At 51.5% G+C, this 27,437-nt stretch overlaps 1 protein-coding gene across 12 annotated transcripts in view; it reads left to right on the top strand.

The window, feature by feature from the left end:
• Lrp8 (LDL receptor related protein 8) overlaps nucleotides 1-27,437 on the top strand; it is a 109,737-nt gene that overhangs the window by 21,303 nt on the left and 60,997 nt on the right. For all 12 annotated transcript variants that reach the window (XM_045139307.1, XM_045139305.1, XM_045139306.1 and 9 more), the window contains exon 3: nucleotides 25,814-25,936. In XM_045139307.1, the coding sequence (XP_044995242.1) occupies nucleotides 25,814-25,936 (123 nt within the window). The remainder of the gene's footprint in view (nucleotides 1-25,813; nucleotides 25,937-27,437) is intronic.

Genomic DNA, 27,437 nt, shown 5'->3' with positions numbered 1-27,437 from the left:
GAAGGTCCAGGCCACCTCTCAGAGGGTCCACCAGCGTCACTGGTCAATCCTGCTACATCACAGCAGCCCTGTGGACGCCAGTGACTCTCCTGAACCTGCCCAGTTTCCCAGTGGCCCCTGGCAGGGCTAGGGTCCCTGTATTGAGTCCCTACTGTGAGTCAGGCAGTCCTTACATCTGTCTCTTGAAGCAGATTTTTTTTGTTGTTGTTGTTGTTTTAAATTCCAAGGTAGGGTCTCGCTCTAGCCCAGGCCTACCTGGAATTCACTCTGTAGTCTCAGGGTGGCCTCGAACTCACGGCGGTTCTCCCACCTCTACCTCCCGAGTGCTGGGATGAAAGGCGTGCGCCACCACGCCTGCTTGAAGCGAATCAGTTTTGTCCTCCAATTTGCAGAGGAGAGGTAGAAGATAAGGTGTGCCCTCGTTGGAGGGGGGGGGGGGTCATACTGAATTAGGAGGGGGCGGTTCTGGTCTAGAAAAGTCCTGCTAGAGTGGAGGGATCTTGGCAGAAACGGGAGTGTTGGGATTTGAGCAGGGGGTACTTGTAACTAAGTGTTCCCTCTATCTTAGAAGCTTGCCTCTTGAGAGAGGGGAGAGGGTCCTCTTGTACTCATTTCACACATGTATGCTGTTTCCAGATAATTTTTATTTTATTTTATTTTATTTAATAAAGACAGGAGGGGGAATGAGTACACCAGGGTCTCCAGCCACTGCAAAGGAACCCCACGCAATGTTATAATATCCGCGAATCTCCTCTCACCTCCTCACCCTCTTCCCAGACAGATCCTTGCCACCAAGAATCAGCTGATTGGTTCCTCAGCAGGAAACTGGGGCCCCAGTCAAGGTGTGGTTTGCTCTGAGGTGGAATGCAAGGTTTTTAAAACTGTTAAGGGGCTGGAGAGATGGCTTAGCGGTTAAGCGCTTGCCTGTGAAGCCTAAGGACCCTGGTTCAAGGCTCGATTCCCCAGGACCCACGTTAGCCAGATGCACAGGTCTGGAGTTCGTTTGCAGTGGCTGGAAGCCCTGGTGCGCCCATTCTCTCTCTCTCTATCTGTATCTCTTTCTCTGTCGCTCTCAAATAAATAAATAAATAAAAATGAACAAAAAAAATTAAAAAAAAAAAACTGTTAAGACAGTGCCGGGTGTGGTGGCGCACGCCTTTAATCCCAGCACTCGAGAGGCAGAGGTAGGAGGATCACCGTGAGTTCAAGGCCACCCTGAGACTATATAATGCATTCCAGGCTAGCCTGGGCTAGAGTGAGACCGTAACCTGGAAAACAACAACGAAAAAGGATAGTGTTGGGCTGGAGGGATGGCTTAGCAGTTAAGGTGCTTGCCTGCAAAGCCAAAGGACCCAGGTTCGATTCCCCAGGGCCCATGTTAGCCAGACGCAAAAGGGGGCGCACGCGTCTGGAGTTCATTTGCAGTGGCTAGAGGCCCTGGGGTGCCCATTCTCTCTTTCTCTCTCTCACTCTTTCTCTGTCAAATAGATAAGTAATTTTTTTTTTAAATTATGATATCTTTTTTAAAAAAATTTTTATTTATTTATTTGAGATAGACGGACACAGAGAGAAAGGCAGATAGAGGGGGAGAGAGAGAGAATGGGCGCGCCAGGGCTTCCAGCCTCTGCAGCAAACGAACTCCAGACGCGTGCGCCCCCTTGTGCATCTGGCTAACGTGGGACCTGGGGAACCGAGCCTCGAACCGGGGTCCTTAGGCTTCACAGGCAAGCTCTTAACCGCTAAGCCATCTCTCCAGCCCTTTTTTTTTTAAGATAGTGTGGGAGCCCTTTTGGAAGCAGGACATGCCAGGCTCTTGGTGTCCTGGGCTGGTCTTCCTCTCAGAGACCCCCAGATCCCTCCTAATCCTGGGAAAGAGGCAGCTTTGCCCTTTAGCAGGGAGGAGAACCCCCCTCGGGCCTCTCCCCTCCCATGTGAACAGGAAAGCGCAGGCAAGAGCTGTGAAGATGGGGCGTGGGGGATGGCTTCCTGACTTGAGTCGCGATCTGTCACAACATTAACGTTAATTAAGCCTTGTTAATTCAGCCCTGAGCTCGTGACAGCAGATTACTCATAAGTGAGGCTGTAAATTTATGGCTGCATTTCGCTTCCCCCCCCCCCCCCGCCAAAAAAAAACACTCTGGCAGCAAAGACTGCTAGGAAAAGCCTGCCCCCCCTCCTCACCCTCAGCCATCCTTGCCGGCCTGGACAACAGGTTGGGGTTCCCCAAGGAGAACACTGCTTGGTGGAGTGCAAAAAAAGCTCAGGGGATTAGACTTTCAGCATTACCCGATCCATACGGGTTTGTCCCCTGCTCCCTTGGGGAATGCTTTGTCCAAAGCAGGGTACAGCAGAGGTGGCTTTGGACTTGCCTGGTTGTCGGCAAACACCCTCGTCCTGCGGGATAGTCAGACAAACCAGTGGCCACGGTGGGGGCCGGAGCTCCCCTTGATGGCCTCTTGAGGGTGCAGGCAGGGCCAGAGGTCGATGCAAGGGACGCCACAGTGGCGTCTTTCTCCATCCTGAGCCATAGTGCGTCCTAAGAACCCCAGGGTGAGGCCCACATTCTAGACAAGCAGCCTGTGACCCTAACCACGGCAGCACACCCCCTTCCCTCTCCGTCCTGATACGTTCCTTGCCCTCTGGCTAGGCTCTGCCTGGGGTTATTGGAACAAACCCAGGTTTGGGGTACCTAGAATTTTTTTAAAATTAACTAGAGCGTTAAATGGTACCCAATGGGGGAATCCCACCATCTGCCTGTCACAGTAGAGGCAAATCTCTGCATTTCTGTGAGCGACGCAGGAAGCCACCTGTGCCCGTGTGTGGGTATGTGGTCTGCGCGCGGGGCGCGGCGGCTGTATCTGGGTGTACGTCTCTGTGCACGCGTGCCCATCCGTGTGTCCGCGTGCTGTGTGCCCCAGGGCCTGCGTGTCTTGTCAGGGCACATTCTGTGTGTGTGTGTGTGTGTGTGTGTGTGTGTGTGTGTGTGTGGTCTGTGTCCAGGCCTGGCTGATGGGCACAGAGAGTTAATCTGGGCTGTGTGCCCAGTGGGTCTCTTGAGCCCTCTTGGTGGAAATGGTAGTCACAGACTGGCTGGGCAGAAGGTACCCATGGGGGTACGTTTGGCAGGTACACCCTGGCATTTGTCGGGTGCGGGGGGGGGGAGAGCAGGAATCCTTGTCTCTTGTTTGACAGATGGGGAAACCCAGGCCTGCTTGTCCAAAATCAGAGCCAGAGAGGAGGGGTACGACGGGAGCCCAGGCCCTGGGCTCCCCATGCAATGGTATTTCAGCTCCAGTGGGCCATTGCCCCGGCCAGCACGTTCTGTGTGCTCTCGGCATATTTTATGCTATTAACTTTCCATGGTGGGGGTGAAGACGCTTGCCTGCAAGGACTGACAGACCTGGGTTCGGTCCCCCGGGGCCCACGGAAAGCCAGATGCACCAAAGAGCGCACGCGTCAGGAGTTCGTTTGCAGTGGCTGGAGACCCTGGTGCGTCCATTCTCTCTCTCTCTTTCTCTCTCTCTCTGCCTGCAAACAAATAAAAACCTAAAAACAGGGCTGGAGAGATGGCTTAGCGGTTAAGTGCTTGCCTGTGAAGCCTAAGGACCCCGGTTCGAGGCTCGGTTCCCCAGGTCCCACGTTAGCCAGATGCACAAGGGGGCGCACGCGTCTGGAGTTCGTTTGCAGTGGCTGGAAGCCCTGGCGCGCCCATTCTCTCTCTCTCCCTCTATCTGTCTTTCTCTCTGTGTCTGTCGCTCTCAAATAAATAAATAAATAAATAAATAAACCTAAAAACAAAAAAATTTTGCCAACGTAGTGGCACACGCCTTTCATCCCAGCACTCTGGAGGCAGAGGTGGGAGGATAGCTGTGAATTCAAGGCCACCCTGAGACTGCATAGTGAATTTCAGGCCAGCCTGAGCTAGAGTGAGATCCTACCTGGAAAAAAAAAAAAAAAAAGAAAAGATTAGGGCTGTCAAGTAGTTCAGTAGTAAAGTATTTACCTAGCAGGCATGAGGTCCTAGGTTCAGATCCCTGCGCCTAAAACAAAGAAAGCAGCTGGGCATGGTGGCGCACACCTTTAATCCCAGCACTAGGGAGGCAGAGGTAGGAGGATCGCCATGAGTTCGAGGCCACCCTGAGACTACACAGTGAATTCCAGGTCAGCTTGGACTAGAGTGAAACTCTACCTTAAAAAAAACATAAAACAAAATGAGAAACAAAACCAAACAACAACCAAAAAAAAGCAAAAAGAGCAAGAATAAACTAAGGAAACAGAGGGTTCTATAAACCACAAGGTACAGTGAGGTGGACAGAGGAGAGACCTGGTCTGGTGGCCACCATCAATCTGTGGTCAAGGTCAAGTCCACATGACCCCAGGGATTCTCTGAGGAGCAGGCCAGGACCTTGGGCCCATGCCAGAGGCTGATGCCCTTCCCCAGATGGGCATATTGGTATATGAATATTGGTACCTGGTTGCTACACTGCCGTCCAGCTTCAGCTCCCAGATGGGGCTGGCTCAGAGTTTCGCAGGAGTCCCCTCCGCGTCAAGTGCTGGCCTAGATTAGCAGAAGTAGCAAGACCCCGCTCTGACTATGGTGGCATCACCCCACGTTCTGAGATGCTGGAGAAAGTGGGGCTGGAGAGATGGCTTAGCGGTTTAGGCACTTGCCTGTGAAGCCTGAGGACCCAGGTTCGAGGCTCCAGGTCGCACGTACAGTGAGATGCACAAGGTGGCGCATGCGTCTGGGGTTTGTTTGCAGTGGCCAGGGGCCCTGGCGTGCCCATTCTTTCTCTCTCTCTGTGTCTCAAATAAATAAATAAATAAATATTAAAATAATAATAAAAAGCAACGGTAGCCGGCAGGTTCCCCTTCCCCCCTGCTCATCCAGGCAGGCCCTTGAGGCTGTGGCGCATCGTGGTTGTAAGTCACTTGAGAGGTGGGTCAGATAGCTGCTGGATGGCTGCCCATGGGAAACTCCACCCACCCTGGCATCTCTCTCTCTCTCTCCTTTCTGCTTCTTTAGATGGAGGGAAGAAGTGGGAGAGGACCCAGGTGGTCCAGGACACAAGAATCCAGCCTTCCCCCTGCCCCCTCGTGCCCTTTGAAAATCCTAACAGAGATGATTTGGAAGGGCGGGCCGTGTGCAGGGTGCCCTTTGGGTGGGGCAGCCTGAGGTGTTGGCACTGCTGAGAACTTCCTGAGTTCTCCGTGTGCCACCCTGACAGTACAGGTGAGCATGCCGTGAGCTAGCCTGCAAGTAAACGGTTGTCATCGGCTCTACGATCAACGCACGCGGGCACAGAGAGCTCGAGTAACTGGTCTGACTTCACAGGGGTAGCACGTGGCAAAGCCAAGAGTTAAGCTCTGCACCCCTTAATATGTTCCTGGTGGGGTAAGGGCAGCAGATTCAATTCTCCCAAACCTCTGTGTCGGGGTGGGTTGTGTGTGTGGGGGAAAACTGTGTACTTAAAAATAAAGACCATGGGGTTGGAGAGATGACTTAGCGGGTAAGGTGCCTGTCTGCGAAGCCCAAAGAACCCAGGTTCGATTCCCCAGGACCCAAGTAAGCCAGATGCACAAGGGGGTGCATGTGTCTGGAGTTCTTTTGCAGTGGCTGGAGGTCCTTGCACACCCATTCATTCCTTCTCTCTCTCTCAAATAAATATTTTGGGCTGGAGAGATGGCTTAGCGGTTAAACACTTGACTGTGAAGCCTAAGGACCCCGGTTCGAGGCTCGATTCCCCAGCACCCACGTTAGCCAGATGCACAAGGGGGCGCACGTGTCTGGAGTTCGTTTGCAGTGGCTCGAAGCTCTGCCATGTCCATTTTCTCTCTCTCTCTTTCTGTCACTCTCAAATAAATAAATAAAAATAAACAAAAATTTAATAAATAAGTAAATATTTAAAAGAGTAAAGGCCAGTGTGAATGGATTTGCTCTGGGGTGACGGGCCTCGATCCCAGAATACACTGTTTCCAAAGTGGCTTTCTGTCCATGCAAGCCGCTGACTGTTAAGTCCTGTCTTGCTGGGGAAACCTGCTGACTCGGGGTCCCAGACTGCTGGATGCCCTGTGTAAGGGGCTCTGAGAAGAAGTAGGGGTGGCTGAGGCCTGGGGACAGGGGGGGTTATTCCAGGCACCTGACCCCATGCCTTGCCTCTGACCGCCAACAACCTCCCCTCCTCCGGGCTGTATCTTTTCTTGCCAAGATCAGGCTGGAGGCACTGTTATGGTCCATGGCTGACCAATACCCTTGCGAAAAGGCCCCTTTGGAGGTCTTACTCAATGAGGGGCTTAAAGCACCCAGCATGTACCTGACTCAGTAGGCCCGTGCCTGATTTAACTTCTAGGAGCAGAAAACCGGAGGAGGGCTTTCTCGTTAGGACACGTTGAATGAAATTTGGACCTGCCAGACGCCAGAACCGGGGACGGTGGACGAGACCCAAGAGGGCTGGGCGATGGGTGGCCCTGACAGCCCCTGTACCTAGCTCTCCCTACAGCGGGGCCACCCCGATCCCTTGCCAAGCCAAGACCGGCGGCTGCGCGTGGGTCCGCCTTTCCTCCCCCACTTGGGGCATAGCTGTCTCCCAGGAAACGAGGACTTATTCCCATCTTCAGGGTGCCAGGGCAAACAAACAGCCCAATCCAGAAGAGCCCTGTGCACAATCACACTCTTCTGGTCTTTTTTGTCTCTCTCTCTCTCTCTCTCTCTCTTTTTTCTCTTGAGTTCTAGCAATTTCGAGAAGCTTGTAGTAATTGGTATTCCACACAGGTCAACGGAGCTGCTGCCTCTTTGGTGTTATGCCTTAATTTCCTTTATCTCATGACAAGCTGGAATAGATCGTCACCCCCTTCCTTCCTTTTTTTTTTTTTTTCCCACCGAAACCTATTACCAGTCTGTCTGCTGTTAAAGTCATTTGGTGGCAGACTCCTGGCCCCCTGCCACTTCCCTGTGAATCTTTCTGCCCGGAGCCAAAGAAAGAGAACGATGAAGGATCCGTTTGTACAAAGTGGGGGTCTCCTGTTGAGAACTTGATTTCCCTTCCCTGATTGAGGAAGGACTGTGTCCAGTCTCTCTCTCTCTCTCCAGCCCAGCTGACCCAGGCCCTTTGGGGGGGAAGGGCGTAGAACCGGGGCCTGTGGTTAGGCGAGGAGCAACCCCGTCACGCGTCTGCCTCCAGGATTAGATCCCGCAAGTTTGACAGGTGACAGTTCTCCGTGAGTGCTGTGTATCATCGGGGAGATCTGGTGACATCGGGGAGATCTGGTGACCACGGGGCGCAGGCCCGGGGTGGTGTCAGTGTGTCTGCTGTGACCCGCGGAGCGTCTGTTCTTCGGTTTGTGACTGCTCGTTTTTTGTCGATCCCCGAGATGTCTTGAGCTGCGGTGAGTTCCAGTCCTGGGGGGGGAGAGGACTTGCTTCTCCCCCGGGCTTCTCTTGAGAGCATCCGGTTATGTTTGGAGAGTTGGGCCAGATGGCCTCCAGAGCCCTGGTCCTGGGCGTGTCCCTCCCTTCCTGAATACCAGCAGGAAACTGGTTGAGGGGACAGCCGGAACAGTTAACAGCACCAAGGACAGGGACCGTATTGTGCGCCATATAATTTCAACATCCACCTCCCCTTAAAGACCCTCGCCCTATGTGGTGAGTCCCATCTAGTGAGGAAACCAAAGCCCTGAGAAGTGAGCTCACCCTCCATACAGCTTGCTCCCAGAGCCTTGACTGTGTGGCCGTCACAAGGTCTCACTGGACATGACAGTCTCTCTTTTATTTTGATGTCATCATCTTTTCCTCCTATTATGAGGGTCTTGTGTAGGTAGTGTCAGGCACTGTGAGGTCATGGATATCCAGGCCATTTTGTGTCTGGAGGAGCACGTTGTAAGGAGTCCTACCCTTCCTTTGGCTCTTACATTCTTCCCGCCACCTCTTCCGCAATGGACCCTGAGCCTTGGAAGGTGTGATAGAGATATTGCAGTGCCGAGCACTCCTCTGTCACTTCTTCTCAGCACCATGGTGCCTTCTGAGTCATCCCAAGGTCACTGCCATCTGAAAAGAGAAGATTCTCTAACCAAAAGTGAGAGTAGCGTTAATATAAGGGTATGAACATTAAGAGAAGTGCTTACCGGGCAGTTTGGTGAGCAGAATATATACATTTAGCCAGACAGCAGCAGACGTTACACCCCTAGGGCTCATGACTACCCCTGTTGTAGGTTTTCAGTATCAGGGATGTATTCCCTCCCATGGACTGGGCTTTGTATTTTTTATTAAGAGCATACTTAGTATAGATCCATCAAGTATTGGTACCATCTTTTTCCTCCTCCCTGTCCCCATTCTGCTGATGGCGCTCCTTAGTGGGGTTGCTGGTATTCCCCATGGGGCTGTGGATTCTGTGTTGTGAGAGCAACAGTCAGGTATTGGGGGTGGGGGGAGAAGGCAATGCCTCTGGGCATGATGTCCCAACCTGCGGTCAGGGCCTCCAGCTGCTGCAAACGTACTCTAGATGGGTGCACCCCCTTGTGCATCTGGCCTACGTGGCTTCTGGGGAATTGAACCTGGGTCCTTTGGCTTTGCAGGCAAGCGCCTAAGCCACTAAGCCAGCAGCTTTTCAAGCAGTTGCCTCTGCCCCATCAACTTTACAGAGCCATGCCCTCAACGTGCAGTCTTCCTGCTGGTCATGGGATGAGCAGTAGCTCTCTGGATGTCAAAGGCTGGTGATAGTGGTGGGCTGCTGAAAGTGAGAAAGCCTGGACCTTCTGGGCCCTGCCCGCCCCACATTTGTTGGTGAGAAACAAGAGGTCTGGGGGGCACAGGTGTGCGCCCTAGAGAGATAACTAGCCTGGCCCCAGGAGATGGATTGCTCAGTGACAGCGTCATGGGGTCCAAGTGAAGTCGGGATGGGCCCCTGGAGTTCCCCGGGAATGCTTTTCCAACCCACCTAATGGGTGCCTTTGTTCCAGCTCATCCAGCTCCGCTCCCCAGCGTGCGTGTGTGCGGCCTCTGCCTCAGGGGGCGAGGGTGCCCCAATCTCCTGAAGGGCTGGGCGTTGTCCCCACTCTGGGTCAGGCAGAGCCTGCACCTGGAAATGCCCCATTCCTGTCCCTGTGGCTTTCTTGGGCCTGCCTGGAGAGCGCGGTTCTGGGGGCTGGTGGTTAGCGGGGAAGGCACTTGCCTGGGAATCCTAAGGACCCTGGTTCCATCCTTCTGGTTCCACGTAAGCCAGATGCACAAGGTGGCACGTCTGGAATTCGCTTGCAGTGGCTGGAGACACTCTCTCTCTCTCTCTCTCTCTCTCTCTCTCTCTCTCTATCTCAAATAAAAATAAATTTAGGGGCTGGAGAGATGGCTTAGCGGTTAAGCGCTTGCCTGTGAAGCCTAAGGACCCCGGTTCGAGGCTCGGTTCCCCAGGTCCCACGTTAGCCAGATGCACAAGGGGGCGCACGCGTCTGGAGTTCGTTTGCAGAGGCTGGAGGCCCTGGCGCGCCCATTCCCTCTCTCTCCCTCTATCTGTCTTTCTCTCTATGTCTGTCACTCTCAAATAAATAAAAAAATTTAAAAATAAATTTAGGGGCTGGAGAGATGGCTTAGCGGTTAAGCCCTTCTCAGAGTCTTCTCACTGGGCAGAGTAGGGCTGGAATGTTATTCGGAAGCCGACTGGGTTGCGGAAACGCTGCCATTCCTTCCATCAGGGCGCTGGTGGCCAGGAGACCAGGGGCCTGAACATGAGGGGCCTTATAGACTCCCATCCCCTGCCCAAAAAAGGCAGCGCCAGCCGGGCGTGGGGGTGCACGCCTTTAATCCCAGCGCTCGGGAGGCAGAGGTAGGCGGATCGCCGAGAGTTCGAGGCCACCCTGAGACTACGGAGTTAATTCCAGGTCAGCCTGGACCAGAGTGAGACCCTACCTCGAAAACAAAGCAAAACAAAACAGGGCAGTGCCACAGACTGCTCTGTCACCCCCCCCCCATCAGTGCCAGGGAGCTTGACTAGGGTTCGACAGGAAGACCCCGTGTTTCGGCGTGGGGTGCGTGCGCTCTGCCACTCTTGAGGGGGGTTGTTGTGAAGCTGGAGCCCGGGCAGGACCCCGGGCTGGAGTCCCTAGGTTTTTTCAAACTCGCCTCCTGACTTCTTCTACTTTGTGGACAGCCTGAGTTTTCAACTCTAGCTGTTTCCCCGGAGTCTATAATCGATCCCAGTGCAAAGCGGGCAGGACGCAGTCCAGGGTGAGGCCACTGGGATTCTGAGAGACGGCCTCCTGCGTGTGTCTGTGTCTCGGGGTGCAGCACATGTGCCCCGGGTTTGGGCTCTTGGCAGGTGCCAGCCTGGGACCCCTACTGATCTCATTCTGCCCATGTCTACTCTGTCCCCTGTCCCCAGCAACCAACCACCCCCCCCCCCAAAGCTATCACTGGTTCAATACCGCCTGCGTCCACAAATCACTGACACAGGAAGATGCCTTTGTTGTCTGTCCCTGAGAGACATCTTCCTTGTGGCGACAGGGAGTCCCACATACCCCGGTGAGGACTTGGGCCTCCCTTGGTGACAGCCGGGCAGGGGTCGAGGAGGGTCCGAGAGCAGCTGAGATGTGCCTGGTCTGGAGAAGGGACTAGCTGTGGGAAAGCCCAGGTGATACTTTTATTGGGGGGTCGGGGGGAAGGATGGGGGAGACTAGGAACGTACCGAGGGTCACAGACTGTGTCACAGGGCTGCTAATCCAAAATGTCAGCTGGGGAAAGTTCTTAAAGATTGACTCCTGTGGGACTGGAGAGATGGCTCAGCGGTTAAGCGCTTGCCTGTGAAGCCTAAGGACCCCGGTTCAAGGCTCGGTTCCCCAGGACCCACGTTATCCAGATGCACAAGGGGGTGCACGCGTCTGGAGTTCATCTGCAATGGATGGAGGCCCTGGCGCGCCCATTCTCTCTCTCTCTCTGCCTCTTTCTCCCTCTGTCTGTCACTCTCAAATAAATAAATAAACAAAACTAGGAAAAAAGAAAAGATTGATTCATGTGGGCTGGATAAATGGCTTAGTGGTTAAGGCACTTGCCGGCGAAGCCTAAGGACCCAGGTTCGATTCCCCAGGACCTACACAAGCCCGATGCACAAGGTGGCGTTTTCGTCTGGAGTTCATTTGCAGTGGCTGGAAGCCCTTTTGCGCCCATTCTCTCTCTCTCTTTCTCTGCCTCTTCCTCTCTCTCTCTCCGCCTCCCTCTTTCTCTCAAATAAGTAAATAAATAAAATATATTTTTTAAAAAACAGATTGATTCATGTGAGATAATAGACAGAGTGAAAGCAGTCGTGAGGCCTGAGGCTATATGTGGGTACACTTGCGTGTGTGGTGTGTAGTGTGCATGTTTAAACGTGTGTGGATAGCCGGGCGTGGTGGCGCACACCTTTAATCCCAGCACTCGGGAGGCAGAGGTAGGAGGATCGCCATGAGTTCGAGGCCACCCTGAGACTACAGAGTTAATTCCAGGTCAGCCTGGACCAGAGTGAGACCCTACCTCGCAAAACCAAAAAAAAAAAAAAAAACGTGTGTGGGCACACATGTATATGTGTATGTGCCTGTGGAGGCTGGAGGGTGACATGGGGTAGATCCTTGATTACTCACTTGATTTTTTATTTTTATTTTTTGGTTGTTCGAGGTAGGGTCTCTCTCTATTCCAGGCTGGCCTTGAGCTCATGGCAATCCTCCTACCTCTGGCTCCCAAGTGCTGAGATTAAAGGCATGTGCTACCACACAGGGCTTTTATTTATTTATTTTATTTTTATTTATTTATTTTTATTTTTTTAATTTTTTTTAATTTTTGTTAACATTTTCCATGATTATAAAATATATCCCATGGTAATTCCCTCCCTCCCCACCCCCACACTTTCCCATTTGAAATTCCATTCTCCATCATATTACCTCCCCGTTACAATCATTGTACTTACATATATACAATATCAACCTATTAAGTACCCTCCTCCCTTCCTTTCTCCACCCTTTATGTCTCCTTTTTAACTTACTGGCCTCTGCTACCAAGTATTTTCATTCTCACACAGAAGCCCAGTCATCTGTAGCTAGGATCCACATATGAGGGAGAACATGTGGCGCTTGGCTTTCTGGGCCTGGGTTACCTCACTTAGTATAAGCCTTTCCAAGTCCATCCATGTTTCTGCCAATTTCATAACTTCATTTTTCTTTACCGCTGAGTAGAACTCCATTGTATAAATGTGCCACATCTTCATTATCCACTCATCTGTTGAGGGACATCTAGGCTGGTTCCATTTCCCAGCTATTATAAATTGAGCAGCAATAAACATGGTTGAGCACGTACTTCTAAGGAAATGAGATGATTCCTTTGGATATATGCCTAGGAGTGCTATAGCTGGGTCATATGGTAGATCAATCTTTAGCTGTTTTAGGAACCTCAATTTTTTTTATTTATTTGAGTGTGACAGATGGGAGTGACAGAGAGAGAGAGAAAGAGGCAGAAAGAGAGAGAATGGGCGCGCCAGGGCTTCCAGCCACTGCAAACAAACTCCAGACATGTGCGCTCCCTTGTGCATCTGGCTAACGTGGGTCCTGGGAAAATGAGCTTTGAACTGGGGTCCTTAGGCTTCACAGGCAAGTGCTTAACCGCTAAGCCATCTCTCCAGCCCACTTTATAATTTTTTAAATTAATTTATTTATTTGAGAGAGAGAGAGAGAGAGGCAGACGGAAAAAATGGTCATGCCAGGGCCTCCAGCAACTACAAACGAACTCCAGACGCATGCGCCCCCTTGTGCATCTGGCTTACGTGAGTCCTGGGAACCTCGAACCTGGGTCCTCAGGCTTTGCAGGCAAGTGCCTTAACCACTAAGCCATCTCTCCAGACCCCGCTTTTTTTTTTGAGACAGCGTCTGTTCCTGAGTCTGGAGCTCATTAATTCATCGAGACTAGCTAATTAACCAAACCCCTAGGGATTTTCCTGTCTGCTCCCCTCATGCTGAGATTACAGGTGCCGCTGTTCTCGTGTTTATGGGTGCTGTGGGGGGGGTCTCAAACTCAGGTCCCCTCATGCTTGCATGGCCAGCACTTTAAGGACTGAGTTGTCTCTCCAGATTCTTCGAGGGGGCTCCTGTCATTAGTGCCTGAAGACGGTGAGGAAGGGAAACCCTGAACCAAGGCCAGGGACATGGGTTCAAGTCCTGGCTCTTCACTTGGCTGTGAAGTCTTTCTTCCTGGAACTATCTCCTGTCCTTGCCTAGTGATGGCATCTTCCTCTGAGGGCCCCGGTTGAAAGTGACAAGAGTCTTCAGCTTGTCATTGGAGCTTCAGGAGAGATATCTATGCCCTTTGCCATGGTCATGGGATACTAGGTGGACCTGACTTTCCAGGCCATCACCAGACACACCCACACAAGGTGTCCCTGCTACCGTCTCGTATCTGGCCTCCTGTGGCCTACTCCTGCCTTATTTTTTAAATTTATTAATTTAATTTAGTTTAGTTTAGTTTTGAGCCAGAGAGAGACAATGGGCGTGCCAAGGTCTCCAGCCACTGCAAATGAGCTTCAGATGCATGTGCCACCTTGTGCATCTGGCTTGCAGGGGTCCTGGGGAAGAATCCAACCTCTGGGTCCTTTGACTTTGCAGGCAAGCGCCTTACTGGTTTAAGCCATCTCTCCAGACCCTACCTAAAATAAAATACATATACATCTATATATATTAGGGCATGGTGATGCATGCCTTTAACCTCAGCACTTGGGAGGCAGAGGGAGGAGGGTAGCCGTGAGTTCGAGGCCACCCCAAGACTACATAGCGAATTCCAGGTCAGCCTGGGCTAGAGTGAGAGCCTACCTTGAAAAAGACAAACAAAAAAAAGTTCATTTATTTATTCGCAAGCAGCGATGGAGAGGAGAGAAAACAGAGAGAATGGGCGTGCCAGGGCCTCCAGCCCCTGCAAGGGAACTCCAGATGCGCGCGCTGCCCCGCCCCCGTGCACATCTGGTTTTACGTGGGTTCTCGGGACTCGAACCCCCCCCTCCCCGGGGTGGGGGGGGGTTTGCAGGCAGCGGCCTTAACCGCTAAGCCATCTCTCCCAGTCCCTTGCAAGTCCATTTTTTTATCTGTTTCGCGTTGGGAGATTCGTTTGGCACAGAGGTCTTTTCGGCTTAAGAAGGAAGAGTAAAGTTTGCTGGGTCTTGCGTTGAACTAAGAGCTCTGCGCCAGGACCTGAAGGGGGGCTGGGGGGGTGAGTGGCTTTGGCAGTGGGTGGATGAGCAAGCAGGCCAGGGCCTCCTGCAGAAAGGGGGTGCAGGTTGCCCCAGGCCACCGTCTCCTCCCCTTCTCACTCCTGCTGTGTTGTTGCGGGGGTCTGCCGCCCTGTTAACAAGGGTGGCAATGTAATAGTAACTTCCTGGGCTGTCATTTAAATCTGCCTGCCAGGTTAGTAGGCCAGGGGCGGGCTGGCACGCCCCTTGCCCCCGCCCGGATGGTTGTCTTGGAGACGTCAGGGCCTGGCAAGCAAGCGCTATAGAATGGTAACTACGGGGAGCATTCCTTTCATCTGTCCGTCCAGGGGACAAGTGGCCCAGCTGCCTTGGGGGGCCCTAGGCTGGGTGAGAAAATGGAAGCATCCTTGAGTCCCTGTGTGTATGTTCTTTTTTTTTTTTTTAATTAATTTAATTTATTTGAGAGCAACAGACAGAGAGAGACAGAGACACAGAGAGAGAAAGAGAGAATGGGCACACCAGGGCCTCCAGCCACTGCAAACGAACTCCAGATGCGTGCGCCCCCTTGTGCGTCGGGCTTATGTGGGACCTGGGGAATCGAGCCTCGAACCGGGGTCCTTAGGCTTGGTGTTTGACCGCTAAGCCATCTCTCCAGCCCCCTGTGTGTACGTTCTGAGGCTGGGGTTTTGTCTATGGCCGAGCCCCCTTCCTCCCCAGCCCCCAAGCACACCCCAGGATGGGCAGGACAGGCCCTGGGGTGCTGTGTAGCCTTGTTAAGCCAGAAGTATCTTCTCTGTTCTGCTCCTCTGGGGCTTAGGAAACCAGAGCTCGTGTCTTTACATCTACCTCACTTCCCTAACCCACACGGCCTGAGTCAGTCCCCTCTCCCTGACTTGAGCCTCTTGCTCTGAGGCCTGGGGTCTCCCCTTTAGGGGTCCCCCTGAGTTTATCTGAGCTGAGTACTCTGTGAACTTCAGGCTCCCACTGAGACGGCTGTATGCCTTGTGTGGGTCTCAGTTGCTCCTGGTAGGATTGGAAGCCTTTATCAATCACATATGACTCACTGACTCTCCTTTTCTCAGGAAATTTAGCGTGGCATCTAAAAGAGGCGTCTCTTGGTTAAGGTTGGATGTGCCTCAAGAGAACAAATCAGATACATACGGCAGGTTTTTCTCAGGGCCTTTGGCACTGTGGATCTCTGAAGTTAGAAAAGTGTTTGTTCCAGGGCCGGAGAGATGGCTTGATGGTTAAGGCACTTGCCTGCGAAGCCAGGCGTGGTGGCGCACGCCTTTAATCCCAGCACTCGGGAGGCAGAAGGTAGGAGGATCGCCATGAGTTCAAGGCCACCCTGAGACTACAGAGTGAATTCCAGGTCAGCCTGGACCAGAGTGAGACCCTACCCCAAAAAGCAAGCAAGCAAGCAAGCAAGAAAGAAAAAAAGGACCGAGGTTCGATTTCCCCGGGACCCACGTAAGCCAGATGCACAAGGTGGCACACCTGTCTGGAGTTGATTTGTAGTGGCTAAAACCCCTGGCATGCCCCTTCTCTTTCTCTCTCTTTCTCTGTGCCTCTTTTGATCAAATAAATAAATATTTATTATCACAAAGGTCTGAGCACATAGCCACCCCTTGTGTCCGTCCCGTACCCTTAAATTCCTCTCTTCACCCACGTCACATAGTCTGACCGGATCCCGCAGCAACGACAGAGTCGCGCAGGCGTGGGTTTCGCTGCCTGCTGAGCGAGCAAGCCCTGCGCTTAACAAGACACCGCGTGGAGTCTCCGGGCGAGTTCGAGGACAGCCAGGGCAAGCTGTGTCTCTGGGAGGGGGGGGGCAGCTCGATGCCAGGCAGGGCAAGCTTGCTGCTGGTCTATGGGAGCTTCCATGCCCCATGCCATCTGCCACCTCCGCACCCCTCATAGCTTCTTCCCCCTGTACCCACAGTTTTCGCGACTCCTCTTTCTCGGACACAAGCCTTCTCCCAGCGCCTCCTCCCCTGGCTTCTTGACCACCCAGCGGGCCCAGGCAGCAGTACCCAGCCTCATGCGTACGGTCGTCAACGTATGTGGGCGTGGTGAGCGGGCAGGGCTCTGGCACGGTGGAATGTTCTGGTGGCTTCCAGGAAGGTGCCCAGACAGTAGGGACTGATCTTCGTTTTTGTTTTTCTCAATTTTTATTGACATCTTCCATGATTATAAAAATAGATATATATATATCCCATGGTAATGCCCTCCCTCCCCTCACTTTCCCCTTTGAAACTCCACTCTCCATCATATATATCCCCTCCCCATCTCAATCAGTCTCTTTTATTTTGATGTCATCATCTTTTCCTCCTCTTATGAGGGTTTTGTGTAGGGAGTGTCAGGCACCGTGAGGTCATGGATATCCAGGCCGTTTTGTGTCTGGAGGAGCACGTTGTAAGGAGTCCTACCCTTCCTTTGGCTCTTACGTTCTTCCCGCCACCTCTTCCGCAATGGACCCTGAGCCTTGGGAGGTGTGATCGAGATGTTACTCAGTACTCCAGTCACTTCTTTCCAGCACCATGATACCTTCTGAGTCGTCCCAAGGTCACTGCCATCTGAAAAGAGAAGATTCTCTACCCAAAGTGATAGTAGCATTAATATAAGGGTATGAACATTAAGAGAAGTGCTCACTGGGCAGTTTGATGAGCATAGTATATACATTTTTCCAGACATTAGGAGATGTTACACCCCTAGGGCTCATGACTACCCCTGTTTTAAGTTTTCAGTATCAGGGATGTGTTCCCTCCCATGGAGCGGGCCTCCAGTCCACTTAGAGGGCGGTTGGTTTCCACCATGATAGACGTGCCACTGTTGCGCCCGTTGGCTCATTTGTTTTTTAAGCCCTGCGGTTGCATTAGGGTGCAGGACGCGTGTGGGTGGGTTCCACAGCTTGAGGGGGTGTCGTGTGAAGAAGGACACCTCTGGGGGAGGCGACAGGGGGAGCAGGCGCTGAGTGATAGTAGCTTTGCAAGGTCGTTCTGGGGGGCTGAGAGCGGGGTAAGTTTAAGTCGACACCACACACCGCAGTCTCCTGACAAGCAGTGCTGCTCAGATGGGTTGATGGCATTGTCGTTGAAAGCCAGGGCGCGGTGGCGCATGCCTCTAATCCCAGCACTCGGGAGGCAGAGGTAGGAGGATCGCCGTGAGTTCAAGGCCACCCTGAGACTCCATAGTGAATTCCGGGTCAGCCTGGGCTAGAGCGAGACCCTGCCGTGAAAAATCAAATAAATAAATAAAAGAAAGAAGGAAAGAAAAAATATTGTTGTTGAGTGCAGATGAAGAGAGTATGTATGGCTCAGCAGGCCGGAGAGATGGCTTAGCGGTTAAGGCGCTTGCCTGCAGTGAGTAATGACCGGGGTTCGAGTCCCCTGTACTTATATAAAACCAGACACACATTAACACAGGCACGTGGAGTTCATTTGCAGGGCTGGGGGGCCTGGTGCACCCTCTTCCTCTGTCTCTCTGCTTGCAAGTAAATAAATTTTTAAAAAATGGGCTGTGCTCATTCTCTCTCTCTGTTGCTCTCAAATAAATAAGTAAAAATAAACAAAAAAAATGTTTTTTAAAAAAAATTATTTATTTATTTATTTATTTGTGAGCGACAGACACAGAAAGACAGATAGAGGGAGAGAGAGAGAGAATGGGCGCGCCGGGGCTTCCAGCCTCTGCTAACGAACTCCAGACGCGTGCGCCCCCTTGTGCATCTGGCTAACGTGGGATCTGGGGAACCCGAGCCTCGAACCGGGGTCCTTAGGCTTCACAGGCAAGCGCTTAACCACTAAGCCATCTCTCCAGCCCAATGTTTTTTAAGTGTGGCTCAGAGAAGTTGTGTATGTGGAGTAAAGTCACACAGCCCATGGGTGGCAGACTTGAGTCTATTTGACCATGGGCTAGCTGATGTTTTCTTTGGCTTTTGATCTTGTTATATAAATAGCCCCCACTTCCTTTGTACTGGATTTCCCACTGTCCCCTCTCTCTGCCCCCTTCCTCGCTACCCTCTGGAATCCTGGGTCCTTTGTGGCAATCCATATGTTGCCATGGCGCCAGATTATGATGTCGCAGACCCTCCGATGACTATCTATCACTCCTGCGGGGTGGAGTACAGGGATTCACAGAGGTGGGCATTGTCCAAGGGGGCACACTGGCATGAAGGGACATAAATCCCTGGAAACAGGGAGCCACGGCCTGGAGCCCAGCTGGGGTATCTCCCTGGGAACTGGAGGCAAGGCCAGGAGAAGTAGGGACTGGCATGGTCTGCTCTGGCAGCTTTAAACCACCGCCCGGCCTCTTCCCGTGGCAGGGCTGAGCTGGCCTTGTTCCTGGAGGACCCAAGTGAACCGAGCTGTTCACTGTCACCTCCAGGAGCTTCTTTGCCTTTTGTTCCGTGCATGGGAGAGCCACATCCTCCCTGGTCACAGGGGCAAGGTGCTTCCCCTCGGGTACCCGGTGAGGAGGTGACGGTGCCAGGATTCAGTTTTGGCTCAGATGCCAGATATCCGATAATAGGGCTAGCCTAGCCCCAGACCTGAAGGCGATCACGCTGCCTCAGTTTCCCAGAATCGCGTGCGAACGGGGCGCATGTCCTTCGTGCCCGGGTTTAATTTGGCACTCGCTTTCGGGCACGTGGTGAGGGACCGTGTCATTGTGCGGATAACTTCTGCTCAGTTGGCTGGCCGCTTTGTCCTGGGGAATCCCCCGGATGTGAGAGGTGTCTGGTAAGCCTGTGAAGATATGCCTGGGTGGGGCTGGAGAGATGGCTCAGTGGTTAAGGCGTTTTGGCTGCAAAGCCCAAGGACCCCGGTTCGACTCTCCAGGACCCACGTGAGCCAGATGCACAAGGTGATGCACGCATCTGGAATTCCTTTGCAGTGGCTAGACGCCCTGGTACGCCCATTCTCTCTTTCTCTCTCTCGCTTTCTCTGCCTCTTTCTCTCCCTGTCTGTCACTCTCAAATAATTAAGTAAAAATAAACACAGGGCTGGAGAGATGGCTTAGCGGTTTAGCGCTTGCCTGTGAAGCCTAAGGACCCCGGTTCGAGGCTCGGTTCCCCAGGTCCCACGTTAGCCAGATGCACAAGGGGGTGCACGCGTCTGGAGTTCGTTTGCAGAGGCTGGAAGCCCTGGCGCGCCCATTCTCTCTCTCTCCCTGTATCTGTCTTTCTCTCTGTGTCTGTCGCTCTCAAATAAATAAAAATTAAAATTAAAATTAAAAAAAAATAAACATAATTTGCCTGGGTGGTTTGCACGTTAACCACACGGAGCCGAAATCCTGCCTCTGCCACCTACACCTTCACTGTTTTGAACCTCAGTTTCCTCTTTTGTGAAGTGGATTGGCAGCAGCTACCGCAGTAGCTGTGGAGGGTCCCTGGGATTTAGGTGTGAGGCCGGAGCCAAGGTGGGAAATGTTCACGTGGAGCCAAATAGTGACCCAGTCTGCTCTGCAGAAGGCTGTCCTGGGTCCGCCACCCTTGCATCTGGCTGATTTCAAAGCTGCCCTTCAAGCCTGTGATGAGGTATTTTGCTTTGTTTTGTTTTTGTGAGGTAGGGTCTCACTCTAGCCCAGGCTGACCTGGAATTCACTATGGAGTCTCAGGGTGGCCTTGAACTCACAGCGATCCTCCTACCTGTGCCTCCCAAGCGCTGGGATTAAAGGCGCGCGCCACCACGCCCAGCGAGGTTTTTATTATTATTATTATTATTATTATTATTATTATTGACAACTTCCATGATTGTAAACAATATCCCATGATAATTCCCTCCTTCCCCCCACTTTCCCCTTTGAAACTCCACTCTCCATCATATCCCCTCCCCCTCTCAATCAGTCTCTCTTTTATTTTGTTGTCATCATCTTTTCCTCCTCTTATGAGGGTCTTGTGTAGGGAGTGTCAGGCACTGTGAGGTCATGGATATCCAGGCCATTTTGTGTCTGGAGGAGCATGTTGTAAGGAGTCCTACCCTTCCTTTGGCTCTTACATTCTTTCCGCCACCTCTTCCACAGTGGACCGTGAGCCTTGGAAGGTGTGATAGAGATATTTTTTGATGGGGTTTTTGGCTGCTCTGGTCCTCTCTCCTGGAGCTGCTGGGGCTTGGCACATGGAAGGGGCCTCGTTCACTCTTGAGGGTCCTTCAATCTGCTGTCCTGTGCCCAGCTGACAGAACCCCTACATTATTTTCTTCTGCAAGTCTGTCCTTTGGGAGAGTTTGAGCTAGAAAAATTTAAAAAGAGAACAGATTTTTTAAAGTTTTGTAATTTTGTTTATTTATTTATATTATTATTTATTTATTTTTTATTTTATTTTTTTGGTTTTTCAAGGTAGGGTCTCACTTTAGCTCAAGCTGACCTGGAATTCTCTATGTAGTCTCAGGGTGGCCTCGAACTCACAGTGAGCCTCCTACCTCTGCCTCCGGAGTGCTGGGAGCAAAGGCATGTGCAACCATGCCCGGCTTGTTTTTATTTTTTTTGAGATGGGGGTCTCACTCTAGCCCAGGCTGACCTGAAATTCACTATGTAGTCTCAGGCTGGCCTGGAACTCAGTGATCCTTCTACCGAGCGCTGGAATTAAAGGTGTGCTTCACAATGCCTGTCTTGTTATTTATTAGAGAAAGAAGCAGGTGTGTGTGTGTGTGTGTGTGTGTGTGTGATAGAGAGAGAGAGACAGAATATGGGCACACCAGGACCTCCAACTGCTGCAAACAAACTCCAGACACATTGGCCACCTTGTCCATCTGGTTTGTGTGGGTCCTAGGGAATCAAACCAGGGTCCTTTGGCTTTGTAGGCAAATGCCTGAACTGCTGAGCTATCTCTCCAGCCCTAAAGATTATTTGTCTATGAAAGAGAATGGGCACACCAGGGCCTCCAGCCACTGCAAACGAACTCCAGACGCATACGCCACCTTGTGCATCTGGATTACGTGGGTCCTGGGGAAGCGAACCGGAATCCTTTGGCTTTGTAGCAAAGCGCCTTAACCACTAAGCCATCTCTCCGGCCCAAGAGAACACAGTTTTGTCTGCATTTGGATGCGGGGTTTGTGTGCGGGTGGAATTCCCCAGGAGGTATGGTTCCTACTGATAGTTTACCTTACATGATCATGGGTGATGGTTTACCAAAGAGGAGGGTTGGTGTTGGTGGACAACTTCCTGACACAGGGCTGGGGAGGTCCACCCCTCACCCCCCGCAAGAAGAGTGGAATTTTGTCCCTGTATTGCTACATTTTTCTGGGCCAGTTGTTTTTCCCCCTCTCTGGGTCTCAGGCTCTCTCTATCTATAGATAGCCCCCTCCCCAGTCCTTAGATTTCTCCTAGCCCTGTCCATACAGAGGCATCTGTCAAAAGAAAGAGTGAAGAAAATTCTCCCTAGGGTGCAGATGTACGCAAGGGTGCCAACGAACTCCAGATGCATGCGCCACCATGTGCATCTGGCTTAGGTGGGACCTGGAGAATCGAACCTGGGTCCTTAGGCTTCGCAGGCATGCACCTTAACCACTAAACCATCTCTCCAGCCTTTTATGCATTTTTTTTAATGAGAGAAGGAGAGAAAATAGGCGTGCTAGGGCCTCCAGCCACTGCAGTCGAACCCCAGACGCATGTGCCACCTTTTGCATCTGGCTTACATGGGACCTGGAGAGTCTAACATGGGTCCTTTGGCTTTGCAGGCAAGCGCTTTAACCGCTAAGCCATCTCCCCAGCCTTCCGCCTAATTTTATAGTCAAGAAAGGAGGGCTGGAGGGATGGCTTAGCGGTTAAGGCATTTGCCTGCAAAGCCAAAGGACCCAGGTTCGATTCCCCAGGACCCATGTTAGCCAGATGCACAAGATGGCGCGTGCATCTGGAGTTCGTTTGCAGTGGCTGGAGGCCCTGGCGCACCCTTTCTTTCTCCCTCTTTCTCTGTCAAATAAATAAATAAATAAAATATTTAAAAATAAATAAAAGGAGAGGGCTAGAGGTTAGTATCATCCTCACAAGGTCACACAAGTGTGAGGACCAGCTGTGCTCAAAAACCCCTGATGCGGGCTGGAGAGATGGCTTAGCGGTTAAGCGCTTGCCTGTGAAGCCTAAGGACCCCGGTTCGAGGCTCGGTTCCCCAGGTCCCACGTTAGCCAGATGCACAAGGGGGCGCACGCGTCTGGAGTTTGTTTGCGGCGGCTGGAGGCCCTGGCGCGGCCCTTCTCTCTCTCTCTCTACCTGCTTCTTTCTCTCTGTCTGTTGCTCTCAAATGAATAAATAAAAATGAACAACAACAAAAATCTTTTAAACCCTACATCGTCTAGTGTTCAGGAGACCCGACATTGTTCATGAGTTCATGCCAAAGCCTCTTCTGAGACCTGAGACGATATCTTAACTGTGAGCCCTATAAGGTCAAAGCACAGGACTGGACGGATGGCTTAGTGGTTAAGGCATCTGCCTGCAAAGCCAAAGGATCCCGGTTGAACTCCTCTCCAGGACCCACGTAAGCCAGATGCACAAGGTGGAGCATGCATCTAGAGTTTGTTTGCAGTGGCTGGAGGCTCTGGTGTACCCATTCTCTCTCTCTTTCTCTCTCTCCCCCTCTTTCTCTCTCTCTCAAATAAAATAAAATACATTTTAAAAATATATCAATGCTGGGCGTGGTGGCGCACGCCTTTAATCCCAGCACTTGGGAGGCAGAGGTAGGAGGATCACCGTGAGTTCCAGGTCACCCTGAGACTACATAGTGAATTCCAGGTCAGCCTGAGCTACAGTGAGACTCCACCTCAAAAAAAAAATAAATAAATAAAAATAAAAATAGGGCTGAAGAGATGGCTTAGCAGTTAAGCGCTTGCCTATGGAGCCTAACCCCAGTTCAAGGCTCAATTACCCAGGACCTACGTTAGCCAGATGTACAAGGTGGCACGTGCGTCTGGAGTTCATTTGCAGTGGGTGGAGGCGCTGGCATGCCCATTCTCTCTCTCTCTGCCTCTTTCTCTGTCGCTAATAAATAAATAAAAATCAACAAAAAATAAAAATAAAATAAAATAAAGCACAGATTCCATACTTCCAACCTATTATGTCATGCAACAAACATTCTCCCTTCGGAAGGAAGGGATGAGGGGCAAAGCAAGGAAAGACTGGACCCACAGAAGACCAAAGCTCAGCAGGGCAGACCTCAAATCCCATGGCTCCGTGTCCCCTCTTGTGGGTCTCATGATGCAGAAAGCCATCGGTTAGCTCCGTCCCTCCAGCTATGCAGCCTGGACTTAGGCAGGGTCGTCAGTCACTCTTGCCAGCACATCCTGACATCTTCCACGTTCCAGGGTCTCCACGGCAACTCGTGGTCCATCCTCACGGGGGCCTCCGTTGCAATGACTTCAGCCCTGCCTCACACGGCCAGTCTCAGCAGCTCTCTGGAGCCATGCTGCGATCCACCTCCTTCATTTCCTGCAGTTTCCATATTTCCAAAGCCAGTAGTATCATGTGAGCGACGCTGACTTTCCTTCCTCTTTTCCTGTCTCACTTTCCCTGTCCTTTTTCTTTTCTGCTGGGTGTGGATGAAGTCTGACCCTGAAGAGGTGGGAACTCCTTTAGCATTCTTCCTTCAGGCCACCTTTCAAAAGAAATGAGCATTCCCATTTGCTTTGAACCTTCAATTTGCTGGGTCTTGTCCTTAAGACATCTTTCCCAGGGTCCCAATGCACAGGAAGTGTCCTAACCTTAACTACTGAGCCATCTCTCCAGCCCAGGAAGTGTCCCCATTCTTTAAAAAGATTTTTCATTTATTTATTTATTTGACAGAGAGAAAGAGGGAGAGAGAGAGAATGGGCACTCTAGGGCCTCCAGCCATTGCAAATGAAGTCCAGACATGTGCGCCCCCTTGTGCATCTGGCTTACGTGGGTCCTGGGGAATCAAACCTGGGTCCTTAGGCTTTGCAGGCAAGTGCCTTAACTGCTAAGCCATCTCTCCAGCCCCCTTGGTGTTTCTTGGAAAGGGCTTTGACTTCCATTCTGGTTGAGTGGAGGAATGAGCGAGTTCAGGGTCTGACAACTGGTTGAAGGGGATCAGTGTGTGCTTCTTGGAGGTGGCGAAGGTACTAGACCTTGCGGGAAGAGATGATGTGATGGTGTGATGGCATATGATGGTGTTACCATTGCTGGACTTGATTGAGCTCCTGACCTGGTGCTGTGGGAGGTCCTGTGGTCCAGGTTTGAAGCTGGGCACATTTAAGCTATGCTTTTGCCTGACTCTCTTATAAAAGCCTCCTGTGGGGCTGGAGAGATGGCTTAGCGGTTAAGGCATTTGCCTGCGAAGCCTAAGGACGCATGTTCGACTCTCCAGGTCCCACATAAGCCGGACGCGCAAGGTGACATAAGCACAAGGTCACACATGTTCACTAGGTGGCTGTGGAGGTTTGATTTAGGTGTCCCCCATAAATGTAGGTGTTGTGAATGCTGGGTCCCAAGCTGACGGGGATTTGGGAATTAGCGCCCCCTGGAGGCGGTGTAGTGTTGGGGGCGGGCTTATGGGTGTTATAGCCAGTGTCCCCTTGCCAGTATTGGGCACACTCTCCTATTACTACTGTCCACCTTATGTTGGCCAGGAGATAATGTCTACCCTCTGATCGTGCCATTGTTTTCCCCTGCCATCATGGAGCGTCCCCTCGAGTCTATAAGCCAAAATAACCCCCCGTTTTTTTCCCCAAAAAGCTGCTCTTGGTTAGGTGATTTCTGCCAGAAATGCAAATCTGACCACAATAATGGTGCAAGCGTCTGGAGTTCGATTATAGTGGCTGGAGTCCCTGCCGCACCAATTCTCTCTCTCTCTCATTCTCTTGCATCAAAAAAAGGGGGGGCCAGGGCTGGAGAAATGCTCAGTGGTTAAGCACTTACCCGTGAAGCCTAGGGACCCTGGTTCGAGACTTGATTCCCAAGGACCCACATAAGCCAGATGCACAAGGTGGTGCATGCATCTGGAGTTCGTTTGCAGTGCCTGGAAGCCATGGCATTCCCATTCTCTGTCTCTCTGTCTGTGTCTTTCTCTATGTCTGTAAGCCACTCTCAAATAAATAATTAAAAAAAAATGGCCAGGGCTGGAGAGATGGCTTAGCGGTTAAGCGCTTGCCTGTGAAGCCTAAGGACCCCAGTTCGAGGCTCGATTCCCCAGGACCCACGTCAGCTACAACGGGGCGCTCACGTCTGGAGTTCGTTTGCGGTGGTTAGAGGCCCTGGCACGCCCGTTCTCTCTCTTTCTCTCTATCTGCCTCTTTCTCTCTCTGTCTGTTGCTCTCAAATAAATAAATAAAAATGAACAAAACATATTAAAAAAAAAAAAAAAAAGGCCAGGGCTGGAGAGATGGCTTAGCAGTTAACACACTTGCCTGAGAAGCCAAAGGACTTCTGTTCGATTCCCCAGGACCCATGTAAGCCGGATGCACAAGGTGGCGCGTGCATCTGGAGTTCGTTTACAGTGGCTGGAAGCCCTGGTGCACCCATTCTCTCTCTCTCTTTGCTTCTTTCCCTCTCTCAAGTAAATGAATAAAAATTATTATTATTATTATTTTAAAGGCCAGTCCACTGGGCTTGTCTACGAAAATAAGAAAGGAAAGAAGAGCCTCTTGTGCCCGCTGACCGCTTACGTCTTTCTCCTTGCTCCGCAGCCAAGAAGACGTGCGCGGACACGGACTTCACCTGTGACAGCGGCCACTGCATCCCCGAGAGGTGGAAATGTGACGGTGATGAGGAGTGTCCCGATGGCTCCGATGAGTCGAAGGCTACGTGTAGTGAGTCCTGCCTCCTGGGCCCGGGCGTGGGGGAGGGCGTGATGGGGTGCGGCTTTCCCTGGGCCTCCATCTCCTCCTTAGCGCTTTGGTGCTGGCAGGTTTCGTGAGGCTCCCATGAGATGGTCAGTGGACATTGCGACGGTCCCCAGGGAGGAGGGGAGGCTCGTGACAAATAGTCAAGTGTGTGCCTAATTGCTCAATTACCCATTTCTGGATTTTTGTTCTCAGCCTTCTTGCACGTTGGAACCTGTTATTATTATTATTTTTAATATTTCTTTATCTTTCTTTATTTGTGAGAGAAGTAGGCAGGGAGAGAGAGAGAGAGAGAGAATGGGCGCGCCAGGGCCTCCAGCCACTGCAAACTCCAGATGCGTGCGCCCCCTTGTGCATCTGGCTTATGTGGGTCCTGGGGAATCGAACCTGGGTTCTTTGGCTTCACAGGCAAGCGCCTTAAACACTAAGCCAATTCTCCAGCCCCTAATATTTCTTTTTGAAAAAAAAAAATAGCTGGGTGTGGTGGTGCATGCCTTTAATCCCAGCATTCGGGAGGCAGAGGTAGGAGGATTGCCATGATTTCGAGGCCACCCTGAGACTCCATAGTGAATTGCAGGTCAACCTGGGCTAGAGTGAGACCCTACCTCGAAACTACCCCCTCCAAAAAAAACAATAAAATAAGATATTTTATTTACTTGGCATGGTGGTGCACACCTTTAATCCCAGCACTAGGGAGGCAGAGGTAGGAGGATTGCCTTGAGTTCAAGGCCACTCTGAGACTACATAGTGAATTCCAGGTCAGCCTGTGTTAGAATGAAACCCGACCTGAAAAAAAACCAAAAGAATAACAAAAAATAACTATTATTTATTTGTTTGACAGAGAAAGAGGGAGGGTGAGAGGGAGAGCATGGGTGTATCCGGGCTTCTCGCCACGACAAATGAACTCTGGACACATGCCAACTTATGTATCTGGCTTTACATGGGTCCTTGGGGAATTGAACCTGGGTCCTTTGGCTTTGCAAGGAAGTGCCTCAACCACTAAGCCATCTCTCCAGCCCTTGACCCTGTTTTTTATTAACATCAGAAACTAGAAATAGCCCCCCCCCCATTCCTCTTCCTTGAAGTAGCCATGGTAAATCTCTCAGGCCCCTCTGCTCCCATTCTTTTCTTTCTTTTTTTAAAATATATTTTATCTATTTATTCGATAGAGAGAAAGAATGGGTGCACCAGGGCCTCCAGCCACTGCAAAAGAACTCCAGATGCATGCGCCCTCTTGTGCATCTGGCTTACACGGGTCCTAGAGAGTCGAACCGGGGTCCTTTGGCTTTGCAGGCAAACGCCTTAACCACTAAACCAACTCTCCAGCCCCGCCATTCTTATTTTATTTATTTTTTATTCTTTTGGTTTTTCAAGGTAGGGTCTCACTCTAGCCCAGGCTGACCTGGAATTCACTCTGTAGTCTCAGGGTGGCCTCGAACTCTTGGCGATCCTCCTACCTCTGCCTCCC

This window comes from Jaculus jaculus, chromosome 21 (genome assembly GCF_020740685.1).
Source record: "Jaculus jaculus isolate mJacJac1 chromosome 21, mJacJac1.mat.Y.cur, whole genome shotgun sequence".
Taxonomy (NCBI): domain Eukaryota; kingdom Metazoa; phylum Chordata; class Mammalia; order Rodentia; family Dipodidae; genus Jaculus; species Jaculus jaculus.
The sequence above is the reverse complement of the archived record's forward strand: the minus strand, read 5'-3'. Positions and strand labels throughout refer to the sequence as shown.